Source organism: Stegodyphus dumicola, chromosome 1, assembly GCF_044657685.1.
Source record: "Stegodyphus dumicola isolate Sdum_Otavi_A_Nest chromosome 1, ASM4465768v1".
NCBI lineage: Eukaryota > Metazoa > Arthropoda > Arachnida > Araneae > Eresidae > Stegodyphus > Stegodyphus dumicola.
The window spans coordinates 140,766,179-140,786,157 of NC_140768.1; the positions used below are offsets into that span (position 1 = coordinate 140,766,179).

A 19,979-nucleotide genomic window follows, 5' to 3' on the forward strand; every position below is an offset into this window, starting at 1 on the left:
GTCCTTCAATATACTGAGCGTATTTAAATTACTAAGCTTTGAAACTAAGTCTTACGGTATTTTAAATCAACAGACATCAAATTATTCAGATTAAAAAAAATATGTATATAAATTTCAGATAAACCACTGCCTGTTGAAAACTTTTCTTGTATTAGCGAAGAATATAGCAAGTTAATTTGTAGCTGGAAAGCTCCTCCCAATCCCGTGAAAACAGACTATGTGTTGTACCAGCATGCATCACGTAGGTAAGTAAATTTTATTGATGCTTTTCATTTATGCGGTAAGGAAATTTCTTTTTTTATACATTTTGTTCTATAAATGATATTTTAATTCACATATTTTAAAGCTTTTTAGTTGTCCTATTTAGTTATTTCAAGAGCGATATACTGAAGCTCTCGATTAAAAAAAAATTTCTTTTTTGAAAGTTTGAATTTGGCTACCATCAAACTCTGAAAAGTGGCGGAGAATCTGCCAAAGTTGCGTCAATCATTTCTGCGGAATTCTGAAGCAACGGGAAGCGTTTCTATTTAGTAAACAATGAGTTTTCGATCCGCTAATGTTTCTGCGCTTTGTAAAAATGCTTTTGTCAATTTTTGCTACTTTTTTAGGCCTTCCGATTTTACTAGAAGCTCTATTTAGAATGATGTCGGTCGTATTCGATTGATGATATCGTATTCATTAATACATACGTTTTTTGATGGCAGGATCCCATAATTTTGGAAATAATCCACTGCTTGCTATTCTGTAAAAGGCAGATTCCAAATGTTAATCTTCTTCTTTTTTCTGTCCCCCCCCCCTAAATTGCAAGAAAAATGCAACAATAACAGTTAATTCATATTTTTATTCATAAAAAATGGCTTATCGAAAATCAATCAGAATTACGTCAAAAGCATGAATGAATCGATTAGGCTTACGTCAAATGAACGAATCAATCAGTATTACGTCAAATGATTCAATCAATGAATCAATCAGGATTACGTCAAATGATTCAATCAATCAATCAGGATTACGTCAAATGAATGAATGAATCAGTCAAGATTACGTCAAGTGAATCAATCAATCAATCGGGATTATGTCAAATCAAAGCGCAGATGTTATGTACGCGTTGTTACATGACGGTTATCCATAAACGGAGGTAAATGATTCTGCTTGGCTGAAGTTTCCCGGTCGACGGAATAATACGTAAGTAACAATTATCATTAATCTCACGCAAGTAGCACACAAATTTTATGTTAGTTTTAATTTTCCTTTGAATTTGCATTAGCAAGCCTTTTTTATCCCATGTTAAGAAAAATGTTCCAAATATTTTGAGTGAAAATCGATAAATTTGATAAAAAAAACCAGTTTTATTAGAATCTTTTACACATATTAGGATTATTAATAAAAAATGCTAGGTAATAAAAAATGTTGTGACAGGTAAAGTCACAACTCTCAAATCGTAGTTTTAGGAAAGAGCATTATTATTTCTGTGCCGGGAGCGAAGAAATTAATCCATGAAAGATAGATTTAAAGTATTTTCCATTTTGCATACCTACATAACATTTGTATGCTTCCAAAATTGTTGAGCTGAAGTACGACACGCGCTTCCGTAAAAAGTAACAGAGTAAAACTTATGTCATCTATTGCTTTTTAATAAACACTAGAAACAAGTAAATGTGTCAGCTATCAAACTACATGCTAATGTACCTGTCAAATGTTATGCGACCCGTCGAAACTTCTGTGTTTACAAAAAATTATCTTTATTATGTTGAGCTATTCTTCCGTTTTTAGGACACAGGCATGCGGCAAGGAATTCCAATCCCCGCTCTTTCTAGATTCCAGAGTGAATCCCGAATTGGGCCTGACGTCTGAGAAATTCCATATATAATATTCTTCATATGAGGTATAAGCTGAGGTGGGAGAAACTTTAAAGCCCTTTGCTTCGTGCCAGAAATCCAAGTCTGGATGGAACTGTGGAACGGTCTGTGGTCAGGCACCGTTGAGCTGGTGTCCTAAATCAGTGAATGCAATGTCATGAGGGTCGTGGCTTGACAACTACTGCACCAATTGAAGAGATATATGCACATAATACAAAAATACATGAAATATATGAAAATTCTGTGTACATTATTTATATGGCGAATACATTTTTTTAAAGAACAGCTATGAAATGGCTATGAAATTTCAGGCTACTGGGGAACGAGATTGTACGGCTGAGCGGTGACATTGTAATGTCCAGTATGTCAAAAATCACAGCAATAGAATAAACAGACCCAAAATTGCATGATTGGTCCGAAGCTGAGAGAATGACCCCTTCAAGTGCTTGTAAAATACACACAATTCATATGAAACACTTTTCAGGTTTGTTGCGGTGAATTAATTAAAAATAAAGTTAATTAAGTCCGGCGTCCGTAGGAGGCTATCTGTACTGTCATTTATTTTTTTGTTATTTATTTATTTATTTATTTATTTTTTTGTTATCCTGACTTGTTTGTAGTAGTAAGTATGCGGCGAATGGGAGCAGAAACTTGCCTTCGCTCAGGATTTCTTAGGAAAGCACATCAGCGAAGTTCGGTGGGTTATTTATCAAAGTTCTTGCGAAGAAATCTTCAGGAGTCCTGTTAATGAAATCCTGAATGGGTTCAAAGTCGAAATGAATACTTTTATTTCGGACATAATATGGGGCACCAGCGATTGTGCGAAGAAATTTATTTTGCAAAACCTGAATTTTCTTGATGCAACTTTTGTTTTGCGAATATCACGTCTTCAATGTATCCTGATGACCAAGATTTTCGATTTAGTCGGCTGGATACAAGTTTTCTAGCGGCTGCACCATTCTTCAATTGCCGGGATTTCTGTCCTGCAGTTTAGTCAACACATGGTCAGGACGACGTGATTTTACTGTGATTGCCGTATCATCGGCCTAGCTTGCTAGGAGAAAGCTGGCATCATCGTGCGAATTTGGGAACTCGTTTACATACAGAATGTAGGATATTGGGGCAAAGATACTACCGTGGGTAATACCCGCTTGGATTTTTTTACACTTCAAATCGCCTTTCCATGTTTGACCGTTAAAGTTCTTTCACTCAGAAAAGAATTTATAATGAAGATGAGGTCGCGCGAAGGTCGATCTTGATGAGTCTGAATAAAAGTCCCGAATTCCAGACGCAGTCAAAAGCTTTTGCCACGTCTAACATCAGGATGGCAACAGTCATTTTATTATGCACGGACCAACCGATGAATTCAGTCAGGGGAACAATCTGGGTGGGGGTAGAGTACACTTTAAGGTACCCTTGTATTATGGCGAAATTGTTGTTTGATTTATCGCCAAGTTGCTGTTTCATTTATGGTAGCCTGAGTAGTTGGATGTTATGGAAACCCCTATTGTGACGTAATCGGGTGCATGATTCTGGGAAATTTCGAATCATGGGATGTTTCGTAAGCGTTTTTGTGGTGTGTGTTGGTTTGATTCTTTAGACGGTAGAATAACCGAATGTAGTAAGATTTATTTGAAGTTTCTCTACGATTTGGAGCGAAAGGGGAAAAGAGTGAGGTACGCGAGAGTTACGCGTGCCTTCAAAAGTATAGATAACCTTACTTAGAAAAATAGCAATCTTGATTGAGATAGGCATTTAACATTAAGAATGAGATTTAATAAGGAGAAGTAATATAGACACATAATAATGATTTAAGGAAGCGTACAGTCCCAACACAGATCGCAGTTACATATCACGTGGAAGGCACAAGACGTGTTGTTTCACAGACGCACACACACAGACTGAAGTTGTTACCCGGAACTGCCGGGGAAAACTCTTCTCTCCCCGTCAGGCCGTAGGGTTGTAAACCAGGTTTACTGTTTCGCCAATTGGCGCTTTTCTCCAGAGTTTTTGAGTCTGTATCGCCTGTTTGGCGCTGCCGCTACATACTCCCTCCGCAGTGACAACGAAATGTGACATACCGACGTGGGGGTCGGATTAATCGTCCAGAACGGGTGATACCAATGTCCGAAGGTTTTTTTTACACTCTTTGGAACAACTTGTGAAGAGTTAATGGTTACAAAAGTGGGTTTCAATCTATCTATGGAGATTGTTTGCTTAGTCCCTTTTATTTCGAGATCAAACGTTTTATCTCGTCTTTCTAGCACTTTAAATGGTCCATCATAGGGAGCTTGCAGTGGTTTTCGAACTCCGCCGTGTCGAGCAAACACATGCGTGGATTCGTGAAGCCGTGGAAGAACAAAACAGGTTCGCTGACCGTGGCTAGAAGTCGTAGTCAGGCGGACACTGGTAAAATGGGATTTTAAATCCTCCACAAACTGTTTGGGGGGCGCGTCCATAGGTGTCGAATTGAAAAATTCTCCTGGGAGACGAATCGTCTTTCCATACACATGTTCAGAAGTGGTTGCTCCTATGTCCTCCTTGAGAGCGGAGCGGAAACCCATAAGAAGCGTTGGAAGAGCCGCCACCCAGTTACTGGTATCATAAGCTTTTAAGGCAGCTTTCAAAGGACGGTGGACTTCCTCGATAAGTCCATTCGCCTGTGGATGGTAAGGAGACGTCCTGATTCTCTTGATTCCCAATAATTGGGAAAGGGCTAGAAATAAGCCGCTTTCAAACTGTCGCCCTTGGTCAGTAACAACAAATCGCTGGACAACAAAATCGAGTAATCCAGTGGTCATAAAAAGCTTGTGCTACTGTGCATGCAGTTATGTCTGTATGGGTACTGTTCCATTTAGTAAACCTATCTATCATAGTTAAACAGTAATAATTATTTTGAGAAGGAGGTAGCGGACCAACGAGGTCAAGGTAGACGTGATCAAATCTCTGTGATTTGTCTGGAAACTTCATTAACGGGGTTCTAGTATGTCTGCTTACTTTTGCTTTCTGACATGGAATGCACTGTCGTGCCCATTGTGTGCAATCTTTACGGATGGAAAACCAAACAAATCGAGAACATATTAACTTTGTTGATGCACGAATGCCGGGGTGAGACAAATTGTGCAATGTGGCAAAACCTTTCTCACGGAATGCCGGGGGAATGTAAGGGCGGGCGGTACCTGTTGACAAATCACAATATCTTGGTAAACTACAATTAGGTAAGGTAACGTTTTTGAGTTGTAGAACTTTTGAATCTTTAAGTAAAGTTTGTAATTCTGGATCAATTTGTTGCACTTTAGCAATTTCCTCATAGTCGATAGGGTTAGACATGCTTATCGCTTCTATGCGCGAAAGTGCGTCCGCGCGATATTATCCGAACCTTTTATATGGTATATTTCAGTGGTGAATTGTGAGATAAAGTCTAACTGCCTAGCCTGACGAGGTGAACACTTGTCCAAACGCTGTCGGAATGCATACGTAAGCGGTTTGTCATCGGTGATTAAAGAAAAGTTCCGTGCTTCCAACGCATGCTTAACACGCCTAATATCAGCATAAGCTGCCAATAGCTCCCGATCATACGCACTATAGTTTCTTTCTGCTTGCGAAAGTTTTCGTGAGAAAAATGCGACAGGCTGTAAGTTTCCATCAACTATTTGTGATAGCGTTCCGCCTATCGCGAAGTCTGACGCATCAACCTGTAAAACCAAATGGGCATCTTTCTTCGGGTGTGCTAAAAGAACCGCATTCGCGATTAACTGTTTACACTTTTGAAATTCATTACGCGCTTCCTCAGACAAATTCAGGGTTGTCTTATCATTTTTCTTAGCCCCTTTTAAATACGAAGTTAAATGTATTTGATTCTGGGCTACGTTGGGTAAAAAACGACGGTAAAAATTTAAAAATCCTAAAAATCTCTGCAAATCTTTTACCGTTTTAGGAAATGGGTAGTTAAGTATCTGTTCAACTTTGTTCGTCAGAGGTTTGGTACCATTTTTATTAATTAAATGTCCTAAGAAAGATATTTCGGGAACGCCAAAAACACATTTCGAAGTGTTTATTGTCAATCCATATGTAGTTAATCTTTCAAAAACAGTACGTAAGTGAGATTTATGATCATCTTCTGTATCACTAAATATCAAAATATCATCTAAGTAGACATAGGCAAATTTTAGATCTCCAAGAATTTCGTTCATAAACCTTTGAAAGGTTTGAGCTGCTTCGCACAGTTCGAAATTTAAAAACGGAAATTCAAAAAGACCAAATATGATCTGGATGAACTGGTATATGATAATATGCCCGAACGATATCAATTTTTGAAAAAATTTTCTTTCCGCTAAGTGTATTATTAAAATCTTGTAAATGCGGGATAGGATATCTATCGGGTTCGGTGCACGCGTTTAATTTTCAGTAGTCTCCTACTGGTCGTATATCGCCCGAACTTTTAGAAACTACATGAAGAGGTGACGACCATGCCGATTTTGATGGCCTGCAAATACCTTGATCCATCATAAATTGAAATTCTTTTTTTACTGCTTCGTATAACTTAGGGCTTAACCTACGCGGTTTGCTATGCACGGGACGACCGTTTGTTTCGATGTAATGAACCGCACTATGCTTTACTCTGCCCAAATCAGATTTTAACTTCAGTAAATCCGGAAAGTCTTTCAAGATTCTATGATACGGTGAATCACCCGATATTAGCTTTACCGAAAAATAATATTCAGAATAGGAAAGAAAACCAATTCGAGTTAATTTCGTAGTATTATCGATAAGCCTACCTTGTTTTAAATCGATTAAAAGATCAAAATATCTTAAAAAATCGGCTCCTATTATAGGCACTGGTACATCGGCGATTAAAAACTTCCAAGAAAAGTTTCGGCTATGTCCTAAATTCGCATTTAACAATTTTGTTCCATACGTAGAAATTCTGGAATTATTCGCGGCAAATAATTGTAACGAATCAGGATACATTTTCTTAAACTTAGAAGTCGCTGGCACACATGAGACATCCGAACCCGAATCAATCAAAAATTTTAAATTTAATCTGTTATCGTAAACATGTAAACGACATGAATGCGCGACTGCCGACGAGTTTCGGTCGACAGCCGCTACTTCTAGTATTCCTGGGCAGTAGTATTATGACAAAAAGAACAAGGTGCTCGACATCTTCGTGCATTACTACCAAATCGCAAGTGAAAATAACAATAATTGCTAATGCGCTCTCGAGAATGCCCACGTGAAGAACAACGTGGTCTGTTATGTGGATCCCGAGGGAATTTATTCCTCGTTTTTTCGCGGGAGAGTCGCTCGACCTGTTTACTGAAATTTCACTCCTTAAGGCCTTAAGCTCTTCGAGGGGGCCACAAGAATCGTTCGGATCGCTGGGGTAACTCGCCGAAGCTGCCTGGACAGCAAACACGCTATTGCTCGTTGGCGTGCGCACTTCAGCTATTTTGTCAGTCAATTTTGCTAAATTATCTAAGGATTCAGAACTTTTTGATGAAATGGCATGCACCTCGGAAGGTAACCTTTGCAGTCATAATGATTTTAAAAATTCATCAGATATACATTTTACACCCAATTCTCTCATTTTTCTCAATAAGTGAGATGGTTTGTCATCCCCTAAATGCGATTCAGAAATAAGACTGCGTATTTGCTCGTTTTCCGAATCCGAAAATTCCGCTATTAACCTAACTTTTACGGCATTATATTTTTCCGTCGCGAGGGGATTAAATAAAATATCTGATACTGCAAAAAGAGTTTCAGAGTCTATGGAAAAAATCACGTGGTTATATTTCGTAATATCGTTACTAATCTTTGCTAGAGCAAAGTTACTTTCAACTTGAATAAGCCAAAGTTTAACATTATTTTTCCATAAAGAGGGAATTTTAACCGCCACGTGTGAGATTTGTGGCTCCTGTGCCACCACAATCGATTCGTTGTTGGTTTGGCCTTCCGATCCTGGCATGGTTAACAATTATAAATATATCGTAAATCGTTAACTTAATGTTTTGCCCTATGCTTTAGGTCTTATGTATCAGTTTAGAATAAAATAATGAAGTCATTCAATATCTCAATAAAATAGGGAGCACCAATATTACACAAAGATAAATTTTAAACAATGAATAATTAAGTTTAAATTAAAACTATAATTTTAGAGCAAAATATATCACAAAAGCACATTAAGACCAATCACAGATAAGGAAAAACATTTGACCACATACCTGTAAATCCTCCTTAACAGTGTGATAAACCACGTGTAATCTGTACCATAAAGTGAGAAAGAAATTAAGGAAAATAAATAGGATGGAGCAGTTATCACTCAGAAAAAAGAGCATGCTCATCAAAATAAGGCATATTTTTAGCTTTATAAGAAAGATTGAGACAGACAGCCATTAGGAATCTGAAATAGAAGGAACGAGAGACAGGGTCACCAGTGAGGTACGCGTGCCTACAAAAGTATAGATAACCTTACCTAGAAAAATAGCAATCTTAATTGAGATAGGCATTTAACATTAAGAATGAGATTTAATAAGAAGTAATATAGATACATAATAATGGCTTAAGGAAGCGTACAGTCCCAACACAGATCGCAGTTACATATCACGTGGAAGGCACAAGACGAGTTGTTTCACAGACGCACACACACAGACTGAAGTTGTTACTCAGAACCAAAGAATTTGTAAGGGAAGAATTTGTCCCTTACAAGTTCTGTGACCAGAACAGCCGGGAAAAATTCTTCTCTTCTCGTCAGCCCGCAGGGTTGTCAAGCAGGTTTACTGTTTCGCCAATTGGCGCTTTTCTCCAGAGTTTTTGAGTCTGTATCGCCTGTTTGGCGCTGCCGCTAGAAGAGCTTTATTTGACTGGTGTTAAATGAAGGTTTACTTAGTAGCCATTATAAGTGTCCTGTATGTAGGAAGGATATGCGTCTAGTCGAACGTTAAAACCGTTTAGATGGATTTGAATGGGTTTGTAGGAAGAAAGGTTCAGATGGTCACTATGTGAAGCGTTCAATCAGAAAGAGTACCTGGTTTGAAAAAAATAATTTGAGCATGATTGATTTTTTCATTTTTACGTGGCTCTGGGTGTACGAAGCGAACTCGAAAATCATGGTAAGTGAATATTTACTTTTAGTAGTGCTTAAATGTATAACATGTTTTTCCTTTTTTATGTTATTTTATTGTTTGGTTTAAAATGTATTTTATTGAGATTATGCATTTTTTGTTTGCCGATATTGTAGAATTTGGTGCTCCTTTGACTTTTTAAGTGAAAATATATCGATGTGTACATGGACTAAGTAAAGGGAGTGCGCAATGCAAGCTTGTGCAATTGGAGGATTTTTTTAAGGGAAAATAGGTCGACGTGTACATGGATAAAGTCAAAGAAGTGCGCAATGCCATTTTTGTGAAATTCGGGATTTTTTTTAAGTGGAAATAAATCGATGTGTACATGGATACCGAGTTTGTGCAATTGTTTGTCCTTTTATTTTGGCTTTGTGTACCGGCAATTTTTGGCGCAAAAATCGCCGCTTCGCAAGCCAAAATAACGAGTCAAAGAATTGCACAAAATCGGTATCCATGTACCGCCAAAAATCGCCAAGTTTCGCCAAGGGGTACCCTAAACTATACTTTTACCCTGGGTGGTTCTGGAAAGTTTTTTTCTGATAACAAGGCAAGTGGTCTGCTAAACACTTAAGGGATAAAAATATATTTACGGGTGCCGATTTTGGCGGTACATTGACACCGAGTTTTTGCAATTCTTTGACTTGCTATTTTGGCTTTGTGTAGCGGCGAGTTTTGCGCCAAAATCCTCTTAAGTTGATAGTATCGTATTGGCGATTTTTTGCTCAAAAATTGCGGATACGCAAATCCAAATTAACAATCAAAGAACTGCACAACTGGGTATCCATGTACACATAGACCTATTTTCACTTCAAAAATAAGAGAATTGTATAAACTAGGCATTGCGCACTCCCTTGACTTTGTCCATATACACATCGATCTATATTCACTTATAAAGTCAAAGGTACAGCCAACAAAAATATATAATCGCAATAAACTACATTTTAAATCAAACAATGATATAATGTTAAAAAGGAAATTCATCTTAGCATTACACAAAGGAAATATACACTTACCTTATTTACAAATTTTCCTGTCTTCAGTCAAACAAAATTCCTTAACAGCAACCAAAAAACTTCCTAAAATTATCGAAACTAGAATCTGTATACTGGCGTCGCCACATAAATTTACAAAATTCAGAGTCAAAAATATCCTCCGTAGTGCAGGTATCCTCGGACGTTCGACCATACGGATTTCCTTCCTACAAATAGGACACTAATAATGGCAACTTCAGCCATTTTACCGTGTAAACAACTGAATAACAACGTACCAAAATCCGTCCCATCATTCAAATTCACCGCAATCACGCAACCAATTACGTCATAACAGGGTTTCCATAGCATTCAAATACTGAGGTTATCATAAATGAAAGAACAACTTGGCGATAAATGAAACAGCAATTTAGCGATAATCCAAGGGGCACCCTTCATTCTACTTGAGGTTATCAGTCAGTCTGTGGTAGATAAGTCTTCCGAGAATTTTACTGATTGAAGACAAAAGACTGATGGGCCTGTAGTTCGCTGTATTATCGTGCGGTTTGCCCGGCTTAGGGATGAGAAAAATATTCGCACATTTTCATGCATGCGGAAAGTAATTTAGGTTCATGCAAGCGTTGATGATGCTTGTCAGTTTGTAAGTCATTTTAAAATTAAAACTTTTCAGCATCTGATTACTGATGTTATCACTGCCTGGAGCCTTTTTTTGGTTTCAGCACCCGGATGATTTCGTTTACTACATGAGGAGTTACAAAGTTCGTGATATTCGACGGGTGCGTTTAGCCAGGAATTCACAAATTCCATGACTTCCTTGTCCGAATTTGTAGGAAACGTGTTTGGCCAGAGTTGCTCAGCAAAATGTTCAGCGAAAAGTTCGGCCTTTCTCGTCATCTGTGTAAGCAAATTCGCTGCAATGAGATGGAGCTTTTCAAATATTTCGCAAATTTCCAGATGTTTTTACTGTTGTGGTTTAGGTCTTCGATTTTGGAATTCTAGACTTCAGTTTTGTGCTCTTGGAGTTTTTGTTTGATGCGGCGGTTGAGGCAATTTCCCCCTAAGTTGATAGCATTCTTATGCTTTTTCTTAATCCTGATAACCCAACCATGAACAGCTAAGTGCCCCGAGCAGCTAGAAATCAGATTAGATATTATTGCATCTAAAAGGAATGTAAATAACGAAATCTTTGTGTTAATTTTATGAAACCAAGAGACACCTGTAGTAGAATCACTAGATATAATTTGTAAGCAATATTTTAAATGTGAAAACAATCTAGTAATAAATATGTAAAAATCCTTAATGTATACCCTACTAAAAATGTCCCGTAGAAACCCATAAAAATTTTTACGGGGAATTGGCCTACGGGTACCCGTACAGCTCTGCGGGTACCTGTAGGCCAAATCCCCGTAAAAACCCACAGACAGAAACCCATACAACTGTACGGGTACCCGTAGGCCAAATCCCCGTAAAAACCCATAGAAAGAAACCCGTACGGTTATACGGGTACCCGTAGGCCAAATCCCCGTAAAAACCCATAAAAAGAAACCCGTACGGTTGTACGGGTACCCGTAGGCCAAATACCCATAAAAACCCATAAAAAGAAACCTGTACGGTTGTACGGGTACCCGTAGGCCAAATACCCGTAAAAACCCATAAAAAGAAAGTACGGGTACCCATAGGTCAAATACCCGTAAAAACCCATAGAAAGAAACCTGCATGGCTGTACGGGTACCTGTAGGCCAAATACCTGTAAACAGAAACATGTACAATTGTACGGATACGAGTAGGCCAAATCTCTGTAGAACTGTAGGCACTATAAACAAAATCCCAGTAAAAACCCATAGCCCAAAATCAGATTTTTATATGCATATCCATTGGCCAAATTTCCACGGGTATTCATATACAGAATCCCTATAAAAAACAATACACAAAAATAGAACTGTAAATCAAATTTCCATAAAAACATAAACCAGCAGAAGTACATAATTAGCACTGAATTGTACAGAACTAAATGGCTGTAAAGTAATTTTAAATAAAATTCAATGCAAATAAAAATTTTTAAATATCTAGAAGCCTACGAGCCCCTGTCCTTAATGCACGTCAATATCTATAAACATATTACAAAATATTTGTATAAATTCTCTTTACAAAATTTTAAACTACCTTTATATAATTTTGAAAATAAAATGAAGAGAAAGATAATAACCAAAGTCATGATTCACAACCATCGAATGATATATGTACATATATATATATATGTAAGAAAAATAAGGAATAAGCAAAAGATTAAATTAGCAGTATAAAATTAATTTTCCTTCTCTATTCTAAAAACAGTAATCTTTCTGCACTGCATCACTTCGAGATTAATTCATGTCATATGACTCTTACATAATTTGATGTTGTAAAAGGAACTAAAACTCAAACATTCAATAGTAATTTTATAGCAGCATTAACTATCAAATATGAGTAAAAATGCATCGAGAACCAAAATTAACTCGGTCTGAATTAAGATTTCACCCTTAACATAATGTTTTGCTTTTTACGCTTTGGCCTAGCTGGATTGCAGTCTGTCTGCTCCTTGTTTCTTACTACACATTTATCAAAAATGTTAATTTTTGGAATAGGCATAAATAATGTACCAACTTGTTTGTGGTTGCAACATATTCGCTGAAAGAAAAGTTGAATTAAATCTACCTCGACTGCCAAATTTCTTATTCAATGTGGATTGGAGTTTCAACATCTCTAAGCCGTCAAATTTCTTGCTGTTCACTACGGATTCAGCTGCTTGTATTCGACTACAGAATCTATTACATATATATAGCAAGCTATCAACTGAATTTACCCATAGATACCTTCTTAAAATGGAAAGCTAAAATTCTTCAACGCATATCCACCGAAATCAGTCACCTCAAATTTAAAAGTACACTGAATTGGTCGCAACTTACATCAGATATTAATAAATTAAAACAGCTTTTTACTATTACAAAAATAGATAAAGCAACTAATAACTTTAGCATTATATGAAAACAATTCTACGCTGAAATTATTCATAAAGAACTTCTCAACGCAACTACTTATCAATTAGTCAACCTTACAGAAACATCTATAATAAACAGAATTAAAACTTTTCATAAGAAACTCAATATTACTTTCAATGCAAACTACAACAGATTTACTAATCTTTATGCGATTCCCAAATTCCATAAAACACCATTAAAATTTAGATTTATAGCTAATGGAACTAATAATTACAAGAAAAATGTAGACTATTATTTTTCAATTCAACTTAATAAAATCTGTAAATTTATTTTCAATGATTGTAACACTAATCATAACTATTGCTGTATCATTCATAATAACACTCCTGTCATTAATACCATTCAAACCATTGACATCCAAAACATTAACTGCTATGATTTTGAAAACTTATATACCTCACTTCCTCTAGAAGAAATCTATACCAATCTACTTGATCTACCTAAACGATTCCCTAATATACTCAATATCATGACTCTTGACAAATGGAAAACCTACCTAAAATGCACACTTTTTCATAACTACATTAAGTTTGAAAATCAACTTTTTAAACAAGTCAGAGGATTGCCAATGGGCTTACATTCCAGCACCTCGATCTGTAATATCTTTTTATTTGTCAAAGAATTTAACTTCCAAAAAAATCTACAACCACAAGAGTTAAATTACTACAAACACCCCTACAGATATATTGATGACCTTATTACTAATAATAATAATTAATAATTTTGGTAAAATTGAACACTCCGAGATTTATCCGAATTGTCTTACACTTAATAAAACTAATAATTCACAAAATAGCATAGACTTTCTAGATCTTCAAATCATTAACTACAAAAAAATTTTACTTTTTGACAAAATAAGAAACTTCAATTTCAGTACTAACAAATTAATAAATTGGAACTCCAACATATCCAAAAAAGTAATTAACAATACTATAATTAATCAAATACAACGAATTAAAACTATATGCACAGATACAATAGATTTACAACGCGAAATTTTGATCCTTATTAAAATTCTCAAAAATAATCTAATTCCCATTCAATTTATTAACCATTGCCTTAAAAGAGCAGGCGTTAAATACTCACTCTAAATCATTTAACTGATAGGGATATCATAATTTTTTCCTAAACCTGAGAAGGCGGTATAAGTTGGATGACTGTCAGTTGGAAGATTTGTATATAGTGTAATTACTCAATTGTATATATTGTAAAAGCTAATTGTCTTCAGACATATACTGTTACTATACTGTTACTAAAAAAATGGGCCAATTTCATGCCTTTAGTCTGTCTATTAGCTCTTGGACAGTGAAAATTCCTTTTTCCTTTCTTAAATTCTTAATCATTGCGACACGACAATTAGCCAGAAATTAATTAATTTCCATTCACTAGTATTTTCAAAAAAATCTTAACAGACAGTCTCACTCAGATAAGAACTCCACAAAATACATCCCTCGAGATTTCCAAGTCCCACCCACTACCATAAATTACTTCACCCAAGTCTTACCGACTGATATTATTCAAAGCCCCTACTGCCGCTAAGAATTTTCGGACACTCTACACTTATGAGTCAGACACGAAGAGAACACTTTGCCAACTCCCCCACTAGAAAGAATGTAAGTTACTTAATACCTTTTCTGGCCTTTATATCTTCATGTACATTCACTGATCTTATTTATATTATTTTCTATATTATTTTCTATATTATTTTTATATTGTCTTTGATTTATTTTTACAAAGTTTGCATTATTTATCTTATTTTGTAATCTTCTATGTTTATTTCAACTTTACTTTGAATTCGATTTCATAATGACAATTTCCAATGTTTAATTTCTACAAATAATATAGTAATCAAATGCATAAACATGAAAGTGTCGGGGACGGTTACTCGAGTTAAATAGGATTTCTCTACAGTAATTGATTTTTACACCAAATTGAATTGAATAAAATGCTTCATAAGCTTCATTCTTTGAGTATTAGCATTGGTTCATAATTCCTTCTTTTCGCGGAAATATTTGGCCTGACTAGAATTGCCGGTTTGGCTTTAACTTATAACTCGAGTAAAGACGAAACACTTTCGTATTTACGTATTTTTATCAATTATTGTTCATTGAACGGGAGTTGGTTTGTTCCCCTTGAAAAGTCAACTAATTTCCGATCAATGACAATGATTACATATTTTAATTTTTCCTTTTACAATTGAAATTTTAATCTTCATGATGATTTAACTCCAGTCCCCGTTAAAACATTATTAACATTTTGCTTTCAAATTACTTCAAAACATCTTTCAAAATATAACTTACCAGTATGGATTCACACTTTTAAAATAATTCTACTTTAATTAAACTTAGGAGATAATATAATCAATTAATCAATACTGTCTAGGAAATAAATTATTATATATATATATATGCATATCATTTCATTTGATGGTTGCGAATCATTACTTTGACTGTATATATATTATTGATTTCATTATAAATATATAAATATATACATATAGTATCTCACTGCATATATTTGTATTTCAGTTCTTTAATTGGGAAATTAAACAAATGCATTTAATCACATCAGCTTGTTTAACAATTTGATACCTGATGAGAAATGTATTGCCAAAGGATGGTACTTTCTAGCATCTGCTTAAATTTTAAGTTACCTACAATGCACTAAACCAAATTAAAAAAACAAAATTAGAAGAAACCCAAATTTTCAGGAAAAGAAACATTATTAACAAGCAAGCAAAAACAATACGGGACTTGCAAATTAGAAACTTAACATAGAGTTCAAATTTAGCATACTTGCTATCCCCTTAAGGCTCGCTTACCACTAATAGTAACACCCTACAGTTTATTATGACACGCATACACATAGATGTTTTGCGTGGAAGAAAGGATGAATCCTAGAATATAATGTAGTGAAGAAATAATAATGGCTAATCTTTGGAATATGGTAACAGGTAGTTTGGCGACATTTTGGTAAGGCGATAAAGGTTACTAGCTAGGACTTTAGCAGTGTACATGGATAAAGTCAAGAGTGTGCACAATGCCATTTTTGTGCAATTCTGGGATGTTTTTTTAAGTGAAAATAGGTCGACGTGTACATGGATGATACCGTGTATGTGCAATTCTTAAAAACGCGGCAAGCAGTTTGCGATTCTGCGCTGTCTCCGAATTTCGCACCTAATCTTCGTCATGATTAAGCATTTTCGTTCCATAAAAGTTGTAGTATACGAGTAATTTGGCTAGCAGATTGTTGGAATAAATGTTGAGTAAAAAAAAAAAAAAAAAAAAAAAATGCCTTTACATCGTGAAAACAAAATGGCGTCCAAAACAAAACTAGCAGGTTGCTGTAGCAGGGTTGGTCGCCAAAGTTTCGCCAAAAAATCGCCAAGTTACCATAATCCAAAGATTAAGCATAATAATATACAAACACTGTGTCAACCCCTTATTACAATACTTTGAATGTTACCTGTATCTCTCAAAAGATAAATGAAACATGAAGATAACATATAATAAACTTAATAATACCCAAAATACAATAAATTGTATTGTAACAAAACGAATTTAAAAAAATTTACAAGTCTCAACAAATACCAATTCTCAGCGCACAGTTCGGGAATTAAGGAAATATCTCACAGCGTATAATGTTTTATTCCGTATCTCACTTTTAGTGCTATATAATCTTCCACAGATTTTATATAAATAAAATCTATAATATAATGGGTATTTATACTATATGTAGTTCTTGATGTAAGAAAGATCAACTTTCGTACTGTAAAAATTCCATCTATGTGAATAAGTATGAATATACTCATAATTATACTAAATAACTAATTTAATGAATCTAAATTCCTATAGAAAATGGAGATGGTGTAGAATCGCCCACTGCTTGCAGTGTTTTTAAGAATTGCACATACTCGGTATCCATGTACACATCGATGTATTTTCACTTAAAAAAAATCCCAGAATTGCACAAAAATGTCATTGCGCGCTCCTTTGACTTATTCAGGTACACATCGACCTATTTTCACTTAAAAAGTCAAAGGAAAATTGACAAAAATCCAATTCTTTTTACTTTAGTAAAAAGTACCAAATAAATAAGTAGGCGATTATGCAGTTTACCCGAAAAAATATATAAAAATACCATTTACCTATATATATTAATAATTTATTATTACACAAGGTTTTTCATATATCATCTCAAAGGAACATAAATTTAATTAAAGCGATGCATTATTGGAATAAATGTAGTCAGTGTTTTAGGTGTAAGTTATTTAGATTTCTATTGTAGAAAGAAAATATAATACATAGAAATATACATAGAAAATGTATAGAAATATTATTTTGAACCATAAAAATTCTAAAGAGTAAAATCTAAAGTACTGAAAAGGTAGCTAATGTTCTTGACAGTAGATTATATAATATAAAAATACCTCATCCTGAGCATTTTCTGAAATTACAATGCCAAATGAAATTTATATAGTGCAGTGTTTAGCAATAATAACTTTTTGTAAACAAATGTAGCTATATTCGCTTAATTGTAATGACAGTAATTTTAACTGCATTTGTATAAGGGGTACTTACGTATTATCGCAACCAGGTTGGCGCTATTTGTAAGTTTGAGTAAAAAAGTATGAATAGAAAGAAAATGTACATTTATTAATTACAGATAATTTTTAATACAGTTTTTTATATTATTTTGTTTTAAAATATAAAATAGCAATTAAACCCTTGCGGTTTCGAATTTGAATAAGTTGCAGAATTATTTTTTCGGCGAAAATCTTTTGGCTATTGCTTTTAGCACTGATTGAAAACCGTATTCGCCCTAACCATGTACACGTCGACTTATTTTTACTTAAAAAAACATCCCAGAATTGCACAAAAATGGCATTGCGCACACTCTTGATTTTATCCATGTACACTGCTATTTTCTCATAAATTACAAAAATTTGCACGAAAATGCAGTAACATTTTGTGAATCTCCACATGCTCTTTTTACAAAACTACGTATAACACGTAGGGTTGCCTTAAGTAGGTCGCCAAATTTCGCAATTTATGCGAATTTTGGCCTGGTTGCGTTAATACGTAAGTACCGTATAAGGCTGTACAGAAGATTTATTTATATGGGTTTTCATCCGCAGAGAGCAACCGAATTCTCTGTGGAAGTGCTTCCGAAAATAATGTTTAAATATTACTCTAACTATACTTGAAAGCAATGCTATAACAGTGCCCTTATAAGACTCATGATCCGAAAAGCTTTGGTTTTAATTGTCTCGTAAAAACTTTCAATTACCTCTGCAAAATTCATACCCACTTAAAAATTACTACACCGAAGTCAATTGATTATACAGCAAAACGTTCCTAAAACAATCAACTCCACAATTCAAGATAATGGCAGTTTCCTGTAGCCTGACAAAACTATGAGTGATTTTTTAAGTCCTGTTATTTAATTATTGTCCTGACAAATGTGCCATTACCAGAGGTGGTCATTTAAGAAAATAACCACTATATGAGGTTTCAACTTAATGTAATTTTTTTCAAATAAATAATTCACTTTTTATACTCCCAAAACTAGTACATTTAATATTACATAAATCTTATTCACAAATCTATTTCTATTTCAAAAGCAATTTATGAAAAACACATTTGAAATTTTCTTCATCAAACAAATAATAATGAAAATTAAAGTATGCAGAAAAATGATTATATGTGTTTTAACAAAATAGCACAAAATATTTAATGTAAAAATGTGGTTCTAGTCTCATACTTGTAAGGAAAAATAGACCAAAAAGAAAAAACAATGTAAGCTACTATGATCATCTAAATTGTCACATAATTTTAGTAGTGGAAAACAGATTCCTTAAGCTTGTATGTCTTGTCCACCCCATTCAATAAGTAATAAACACATTAAATATTTCAATGTTTATTTCATTAATAAAACTTACCTTTTTTGCTCGCGAAATATAATTAGTACATTTTTTAAAGCGTAAAAAAGTATTCTTTTTGCTCGGCCACATCACATTAGTCGAAAAATTGAAAATTGAATCATGCAAGATCATTTTTAAGTAAGGTATGCTCAAATTTATTAGTACATAATATTCAAATGATAAAGCATCTACATGAACAAGCTTTAAAAAAGTATTTCTAAACTGTAATCAAAAAAATAAATTTTCCAAAATACAATTTCAGTAGAATGCAAAAACTATATTTCAGCATCTGATCACTGAACCAAATTATCAAGTCTGAAATTATCACTTTTCAGTCTTTAAGCACATTGTTTTTCAGGATAAAAGTAAAGATGGAAAATCAATTTCACGCTCAGAAACTCCATTTCACAACTAGTCAGTTATCAGCAACGTTCTCTCAAACATTAGACACGATTACACGTGCATGGCTTTAGTGGTATATTCATAGTCAGTGCTGGTATTTTATTATTTATTATTAATTTCTAAACAGTAAAACATAGTAAAATTTGTAATACAGTAAAGCATAGTAAATAATATATTGCATTACTACAACCACGAAGAAAATAACACCACCATCGCATAACAATAACTAGGGCGGCGCCATATTGCTTGTTTGGGAAACTTCTGAGAGTGGGGGAGGGAGGGGGAATTTTTTCTTCACGTCAGCGTTAACAGAGAGAAAAGTTTGGCGATTGTGAATGAACTTGTTTGCGTTAAAGAGATGTTGGTTGATACCAGTGTTTATTTGTAATATCAGAAATGTAAGTGCTTATGTGTGTGTATTCAGAGAACCAACTGGTAGCAAAAACCACCTCCCTAAGACGACCGCCTCTGAAAGAGACCAGTATTTCTGAAAACATAAGTATACTTTGGCATTGAATATTCCCTCTGTAAGGCGACCATTCACAAAGAAAGTTCTGCAAGTGTGTCTGGTCGCCTTAGAGAGATTCATTCCGTAGATGCAATCTCCCTAAGACGACCACCTCTAAAAGATAACCGTATCTCTGAGA

The 19,979-nt window shown here is 34.7% G+C and overlaps 1 protein-coding gene across 3 annotated transcripts in view; it reads left to right on the forward strand.

Annotated features, from left to right (window-relative positions):
• Positions 1-19,979, forward strand: part of LOC118188343 (cytokine receptor-like) — a 56,433-nt gene that overhangs the window by 17,358 nt on the left and 19,096 nt on the right. For 2 of the 3 annotated variants that reach the window (XM_085821463.1, XM_085821464.1), the window contains exon 4: positions 119-245. The exons of the other annotated variant lie outside the window; for it this stretch is intronic. In XM_085821463.1, coding sequence (XP_085677589.1) covers positions 119-245 — 127 coding nt within the window. The remainder of the gene's footprint in view (positions 1-118; positions 246-19,979) is intronic. 3 annotated transcript variants of the gene reach the window in all.